General features: G+C 52.4%; 1 protein-coding gene across 1 annotated transcript in view; it reads left to right on the top strand.

Moving 5' to 3' along the window:
* The first annotated feature begins 8,047 nt into the window (after positions 1 to 8,047).
* Positions 8,048 to 8,153, top strand: part of Grhl1 (grainyhead-like 1 (Drosophila)) — a 55,709-nt gene continuing 55,603 nt past the window's right edge. Inside the window, exon 1 of the mRNA XM_013013561.1 lies at positions 8,048 to 8,099. Coding sequence (XP_012869015.1) covers positions 8,048 to 8,099 — 52 coding nt within the window. The remainder of the gene's footprint in view (positions 8,100 to 8,153) is intronic.

The following is an 8,153-nucleotide window of genomic DNA, read 5'->3' as shown; positions in this document are numbered from 1 at the left end:
CTGAACTCTGGGCCTGGGTGCTGTCCCTCAGCTCTTCAGCTCAAGGCTAGCACTCTACCACTTGAGCCACAGCGCCACTTCCGGCTTTTTTCTTTCTGCTTATGTGGTGCTGAGGAATCGAACCCAGGGCCTCATGCATGCAAGGCAAGCGCTCTACCACTGAGCCACCTTCCCAGCCCTCCCTTGATGCTTATTATCAAAAATTTCTAGATCTTGCTGGCACCAGTGGCTCACACCTATAATCCTAGCTACTCAGGAGGCTGAGATCTGAGGATCGAGTTTCAAAGCCAGCCCCGGCAGCAAAGTCTGTGAGACTCTAGGCTCCAATAAACCACCAGAAAAGGTACAGGCCCTGAGTTTCATCCCTAGTACCCGCACAGGAAAGAGAAGGAAAAAAAACAAAAAACATGTTTATGAAATGTGAGCTTTGGGCAAATGATTTAATCCCGCCTTCGGTTCCCTACCTAGAAAACAAGACATCCCCTTGTACCAAAATGTGTGGAGATGCTCCAACAATCCGTTATTTTGGAACAAAGATGTCTGATAGCAGCAACTTTTTCTTCAGAGTTGTGAGATGAGCCAGTGTGAGCCAGCCAGCCACCCTCCCCTGGCCTCCAGACGCCCAGGACTGGGTGTTTTCTTCTAATGACTGGGAGCCTGGTGGCCACACCCTGATCAATCGCTGTAGGACTGAGCCCGGCAGCCACGCCCCAGTCGCCGTGAGTCACTGGTACAGGGATTGAGTGGAGGTTGAGTAGAGCTTTCAGGTAGCTGTGTTGCAACTGTGGAGTCTTTGCTGGAATGATCGATTGACAGTGAAGCCAGGGGAAAAGAATGTGAACTATCCATGATCTCCCAGGCACCAGCAAAGGGGACACCCAGCTCTACTGGGCTGTGTGGGCATCCACTCACACAGGTGGGCTGCTGGCTTCTTGGTGACAGAGTCTGGATCAAGTCCCAGGAATCTAACAAGACTCACCTGGCAGTGGGGCAGATGGGGGGGGGAGGACGGGGGAGGGGAGGAACTTTCTTCAGCAGGCCTACTTGTAGCAATGGCAGCAAAGACATTTGAAAACAGAGCATTCTGGTTCCAAGCAACGGCCATAATCCTAGTGGTGTGTTGTCTATGTGGAGAATCGCTCCCAGACAGTCCAGGGCACCTCCAAACCGCCACACTGAACACATCCGAGTGCTCTATTTTAGGGGCCACAGGCAACCCCAGAATTTCCTGTCAGACACACCCCACTGGCAGCTTCACACTAGAAGGGATCTGGAAACACGATGCTGAGTTTCAAATCCCACAGTTTTTGGCTATGCGGCTCTGAATTATGTCATTTGCTCTCAGGAACTTATTTCTCTAAAAGGAGGAATGCTATCCACCCACCCACCTACCCCCAATGGTGTTTTAAGAATCAAATGGTCTGATGTCTATGATCCTAGCTAGTTAGGAGGCTGAGGTCTTAGTATCTCAGTTTGATTCCAGCCTGGGCAGAAGGTTCCTGAGATTCTTATCTCCAATTAACCATGAACAAGCCAAATGTGGAGCTGTGGCTCAAGTGGTAGTCTTGAGAAAAAAAAAAAAGCTCAGGGACAGTGCCCTGGGCCCTGAGTTCAAGCCCCAGGAGAGCCACGCACACACACACACACACACACACACACACACACACAAATAGAAATTAAATGAGCTGGGGCTGGGAAGGTGGCTCAGTGGTAGAGTGCTTGCTTTGCATGCCTGAGGCCCTGGGTTCTATTCCTCAGCACCACATAAGCAAAAAGCAAAAAGCCGAAGTGGCACTGTGGCTCAAGTGGTAGAGCACTAGCCTTGAGCTGAAGAGCTGAGGGACAGCACCCAGGCCCAGGGTTCAGGCTCCACGACCGGACCCAAAAAAAAAAAAAGAAAGAAAGAAAGAAATTAAATGAGCCAGAGTATATACACAATCATATTGAACACTGAATGCAGACAAAAGAAGTTTCAAGTCGTTACCATGCGGAATAACGACAACTATTGAACTCCACAATAAGCTATGTCTGTGTGCTACAAAATGAAGAAATGCTTTCTTAATGTGAAATGATGTTTTTGTCCTTTAATTCACTAATGATAACATAAGGAAAAGTAGAAAAGTGAAAAGTTGTTTACTGAGTTCCTGCTATGTGCCTGGTCTTGTTTATAGCATTTTTAACTTTTTCTTCTTCCTTCCTCCTTTCTTCCCTCCCTCCTTCCCTCCCTTCCCTCCCTCCCTCCTTTCCTTCCCTCCCTCTCTCTCTCTCTCTCTCTCTTTTCTTTTCTTCCCTCCTTTATTTTCTTCTATTCCAGGGTCTTGCTACATAGCCCAGGCCAGCCTCACACTCAAAATCTTCTTGCCTCAATTCCTAAGTGCTAGAATTACAGGTGTGTGTCACCCTCTCCAGCTTGAGACATTTTTCTTAAAAAACTAGCAGTGGTAGGCCAGATGCCTCCCATGACTCAAAAACACCTGTACTGTTAGGTGTCTGAGAAGCTGAGGTGAAGAGGATTGCTGTGTGAGGCCAGCCCAAGCATGTCCTTGAAACTCCCTCTCAAACAGTCGTGGGGCGCACGGCGAGGGCCTGTCCTTCCAGCATCCGGGGAAAGCCTAAAACACGCACATCATGATCCAAGCGCACACCTACTTAAGAAGTGAGACTCAAGCCGGGTGCCGGTGGCTCACGCCTGTCATCCTAGCTACTCAGGAGGCTGAGAGCTGAGGATCGCAGTTCAAAGCCAGCCCGGGCAGGAAAGTCCATGAAACTCTTATCTCCAATAAACCACCATAAATCCAGAAGTGGCGCTGTAGCTCAAGTGGTAGAGCGCTCGCCTTGAGCTGAAGAGCTGAGGGACAGTGCTCAGGCTCAGAGTTCAAGCCCCAAGACCAACAAAAAAAAAAAGGGACTGGGAAGGTGGCTTAGTGGTAGAGTACTTGCCTAGCACACATGAAGCCCTGGGTTCAATTCCTCAGTACTACATACACAAAAATGGAGTTGCGGCTCAAGTCCTAGCCTTGAGCAAAAGAAGCTCAGGGACAGTGCCCAGGCCCTGAGTTCAAGCCCCAGGATTGGCACAAAAAAGGGCTGGGGACATGGCTCAGAGGTACACCACCTGCAAAGCAAACATGAAGCTCTGAATTCAATCCCTAATCCCTAGAAAGAAAGGAAGAAGAAAGAGAGAAAAGGAGGGAGGAAAAAATGATTATCCAAGAGTTCACCTTTGAGGAAACTGAGTCACAGGGTTAAACAACGTGTTAAGTGCCAGGCTGGAGTAGGGTGGAGTTCCTACCTTGCTTCTCACGCCCTATTCTCCGAAGTGGAAAGACTTCATCTCGCTGAGCCAAAGCAGGCGACACGCTCCACGGCGCAGATGAGGCGGGCGGGGCGGCTCTCCAGGCCACCAGGGCAGGGCACAGCCATCGTCTCTCCATCCTGCAGCCTGTCAGCCATCCCAGCTGGCATGATGAGCCCTCCAAATGGGCGTCGGGCCTGTGAGGTAATCCACTCAGTGCAGAAGCACATGAAGAAGTGGCCTCTTCATTTTCCATCCAACGTGTCATTTATGAGCACATTGCATCCTGGACAATATCGCCCCTTCTGTCCTCTCCCTCATCTCTCCCAACCCTGCTCTCCCGAGTGTGGCTCATCGGCTTGTACTGAGCTCCGCCTGATGCCCGCTCCTAATCTTCAGAGACAATGGAAGTGAGCTGCGATCTGTGTGCGCCAGGCCCGGGGGGGGGGGGGGCGTCCTTGAGGTCCATCATTCTAGTTAGTCCACAACGCCTGCCCTTGTCCGGATGGGACCGCGAGGGCCGGCAGGGGAATAAACCGTTCAAGGCGAAAATAAGCTGGCCTGGAATTTGAATCCAGAACTGTTTGACTTAAAATTCCTCTCTCAAAAACCACAAACAAGTAAATTAAGAAGAAAGCAGAGAGGTGTGGTTTGGCAAAGGGAAGATGGAGGTACCTTACACTTAAAGGAAGAGTGAAACAGCCAAGGAAGGAGGGCCTGGAATCCAGGACATGTTCAGGGACATGGACAGCGGCCCGGGGCAGCTCGGACTTTCCCTGAGACATCCACATGGAAAGTCACGTGGGTGAGCAGAGGGAGAGGGTCGGGGTGCTCACGAAGGAGCTCAGAGTTCAGCCTGTAAACTCTAATGGTTCTGACTAGAAGCATGGGGTGTGGGAATGGCGGGTCCCAGGACCCTCCAGCTCGTTCCTTTTCCTGAGCCCCAGAGAGAAGGGATTACAGACAGTAGCAGCAGAAACCCATAAGCTTTAAAAGGTTGTTGCCACACAAAAGATGCCAAACCTCACCCTTCAAAAAATGCAAACCAAAATAAGATACTGTTTTTCATCCAATACAGGAGCCAAGTAAAAGCTGCTGGTCAACATAGAGCAGTCCTTTAGAAAACAGTCTAGAAAGTGGGGCTGGAGGCGTGGCTCGGTGGTAGAGTGCTAGCCAAAAAGCGAAAGCATCAGGTACTGAGTTTGAATCCAGATCACGGGCCTGAAAAAGAGAAAAAAAGAAAAGGATCTAGAAAAGTTGCAGCAGTGCATAGCTTTTCTTCCCCAGCAACTACAAGTCTAGGAAATGATTCTGTGGTTGTACTTGATCAAGGATGTAAACAACTTCTGAGGCTGTTTATTGTGAATAATTGTCAAAAGCTGGAGGAAGGGATAAGTGCTTACCAATCGAATCAACACAAAGCAACCACATGTAGCCATTTGCCTTAAGTACAGATTTTTATTATTTTTATTGTTATTATAAAGTGATGTACAAAGGGGTTACAGTCACATAATGAAGCTTGGGTTTCTAGGTGCTGCTATGGAAATCATGGAAAGCAGAGGAAGGGAAAACAAGCAAGCTGTGGAGGATTTGTGCATAGCAGGAACCCCAATTCGATGCTCATGCATAGTGAAGTCTGGAAACGTACACAAAAAGAGTTCTTAGTAGTTATCTCAGGGGTTGGGACGGAATCGTGGATGGAAGAGCTAGTTTGTATGTTTGTATGTTTTCTGTATTGTTTTACAATGTCTTCTTCCTTTCTTCATCCATTCTTTTGCCTCTTTTAAACTATGAGCATGCATTATTTTCTAAAGTAAAAAGTATCAAGATATTTCCAAAGCTCATATAGATTTTCACTTTAGAGAGCTATTTAAAATAATCAATCCTCTCTTCAAATTGACAAATAAGATCCTTTAAAAAAATAATATCTAAGCCGGGCGCTGGTGGCTCACGCCTGTAATCCTAGCTACTCAGGAGGCTGAGATCTGAGGATCGCGGTTCAAAGCCAGCCCGGGCAGGAGAGACCGTGGGACTCCTATCTCCAATAAACCACCAGAAAAACGGAAGTGGCGCTGTAGCTCAAGTGGTAGAGCGCTCGCCTTGAGCTGAAGAGCTGAGGGACAGCGCCCAGGCCCAGAGTTCAAGCCCCACAACCGACAAAAAAAAAAAAAAAAAATAATAATAATATCTGGGGGTTGGGAGGTGGCTCAGTGGTAGAGCGCTTGCCTTGCATGCATAAGGCCCTGAGTTCGATTCCTTAGCACCACATAACCAGAAAAAAAGCCGGAAGTGGCGCTGTGGCTCAAATGGTAGAGTGCTAGCCTTGAGCTGAAGAGCTGAGGGACAGCGCTCAGGCCCAGAGTTCAGGCCCATGACCGGACCCCCCCCAAAAAAAATATCTATTCCCTAATGACAGCAGGCCCTTCTGTTCTTGCTTAGGGCTTTATGGTTTAACATCTTTTCATTCTTTGGGGTAATTCGGTGTCTACCACGTTCAAGGCAGTAGAGCTGAAGGACCAGGATTTCTCATGGTCAGTACAGGAAGGTGATTTCAGTCACCCTAGGCCCTACCCAGAGAGACCAGACTTGGGTAGAGTAGATGCTTAAAGTGGGCTAGACCCTTTCGGGCTCCTGGGTATGGTCTACTTGCACGCCAGAATCCTTGTTCCGGGCTTTACATTTTTAGTAAGTCAGCAAGGTGCTAGTGGTTCATGTATGTAATCCTAGCTACTCAGCAGACTGAGATCTGAGGATCACAGTTCAAAACCAGCCCAGGCAGGAAAGTAGTCCGTGAGACTCTTCAATGAACTTCCCCCCAAAAAGGTGGAAGTGGAGCTGTGGCTCAAGTGGTAGAGCACTTAGCCTTGAGCCAAAAAGGTCAGGGACAGGAGGGACAGGCCCTGAGTTCATGCCCGAGGTCTGGCACACACACAGACGTTTATATATATGCAAAAAAGCTAAGGGGCAGTGCCTAGGCCAGTTCTAGTACTGGTACTGAAAGAAAGAGGGGAAGGGAAGAGAGGGGAAGGGAGAGAAGAAGAGGGGAGGGGAGGAGAAGGCAGGGACAAAGCAACTGCATGGCTCCATGCTGTGTCCAGGACTAGGGTATGGAGACTGGAAGGGGCCTAGAGAAAGGGTCTGTGGTTGCTGCCCGGGGTCTTGGGCCTGGAGGAGGAGGACAGGGCTAGGAGCAGATGAGGGGCAGCTGGCTCTGGGAAAGGACATGGATGGCTCCATGCTCAGTCCTCAGATAGTGGCAGCTCTCAGCTGTTCTTTTTCCCCTGGGTCCCACATTCCGTTTCCCTCCTAGCTCAGCATGTACCCTTCCTGTCTCCTCAGCCTTCCTCCTGCCCGTGTTGGAGGCTCGAGGACCCAGGTCAAGCCCCATCTGACTGCCCTCTCTCTCTCCCCCTCCCTCCTCAGAGATTCAGCCCTCTCTTCTCAGAGATTCAGTCTATCTTATCTCAAGTTGTAAATTTCATCTTCCCACTGACCACACCACAGGTCAAGCTCCAGCCTGGACGTCTCACCTGGTCCAGTGCCCCTGTCCATCTGCCTCACACCTTGAACAGCCTTGAGCTTAGCACGTCCCACACAGGAGCATCCTGCCCTCCCCAGCCTACTGCCTTCCCCCCCAACCAGGGCTCAGCAGCTCTCCGCCCTCCCTCTAGGGCAGGGGGAGGGGAGGTCACAGGCAGCCCTGCACCAAGCTATTCTTGACTCTTAACCTATTCATTCTGTCTTCAGCATCTGACCACGATTCAAACTCCGTTCCCCGCTCTCTCTGCCATTCTCGGCAGCACTGCTGGCTACCAGTGTCTTTCACTTGTATGATTGCAACCGGCTCCCAAACAAAAAGGCCCCTCAAAAGTTGCCAAGTGTCCCCTCCATTACTCTAGCTCTATACAGCTGTCCACTGGACACACTCCAGTGTGCCCTGCACCCCCCCCCCCGCCATGGCTGTGCCTCCAAGTACCCCAGGGGCGCAGGCCCTCCCCTACTTCCAGTCTTTGAAATCTGGACTCCACCACGAGCAGAGTCCTGCAAGGGCCTCTCTCTCTCCTCTCTCGGTCCCACCCCGCAAGGCTTAAACTCGGGGCCCTGTGGTTCTGCTTAGCTTTCTCGCTCTAGGTTTGGGCCTGAGCCACGCCTCCACCTCCGGCTTTTTGCTGGCTAGTTTGAGACAAGAGTGTCACGTTTGGTCTGTCCAGGCTGGCTTCCGACGGCTGTGCTCAGATGGCAACCCCCTGAGCAGCTGCGATTACAGGCTGAGCCGCCAGCGCTGGGCGGTCTGCGGCTTGACAGGCCTCGGGACGTGCGTGCCCCGCGCGGGCGGCCCAGGACCCGCGGTCCTGTCCTGCGCCCGCATCCGGCCCCCGCCCGGCCCGCGGCTGGCCGACCCTGGGAGGGGTGGAAACGGAGCTGGTGCTAAGCGCTGGGCCGCCGGCGGGGCGGCGGGGAGGGGGTGACGAAGCCTCGACGGCGGCCTCAGAGGACAGGGGGGAGCGCAGAGGAGCTGGGGACATGGTGGGGGGCCCCGGGAGGGGACCCCGGGGAGGGGCGGCGCAGGGGCAGCCGGCGCGGCCTCGCCTCCCCTCCGACCCCCTCCCGGCTGCCGCTGGGATCCGAGGCTCGGGCCCCCGGGGCTGTGCGCGGTCGACGTGAGCCGGGCCGCTGCTGGAGGCGAAGGGAAACCGGCCAAAGCCGGGGGGCTCAAGACGTGACCGGACGCAAGACCGCGGGACCCCGGGGATGGCGGGGCCGTCGGGCCGAGGCGGAGAAGAGGCAGGCACAGCAAAGGCAGGTGCGCGCCGGGGCTGTCGGGACTGGGCGAGCGGGCCGGGCCGAGCCGGGACCG

This window comes from Dipodomys ordii, unplaced genomic scaffold (assembly GCF_000151885.1).
Source record: "Dipodomys ordii isolate 6190 unplaced genomic scaffold, Dord_2.0 Scaffold20, whole genome shotgun sequence".
NCBI classification, from domain to species: Eukaryota; Metazoa; Chordata; class Mammalia; order Rodentia; family Heteromyidae; genus Dipodomys; species Dipodomys ordii.
The sequence above is the reverse complement of the archived record's forward strand: the minus strand, read 5'-3'. Positions and strand labels throughout refer to the sequence as shown.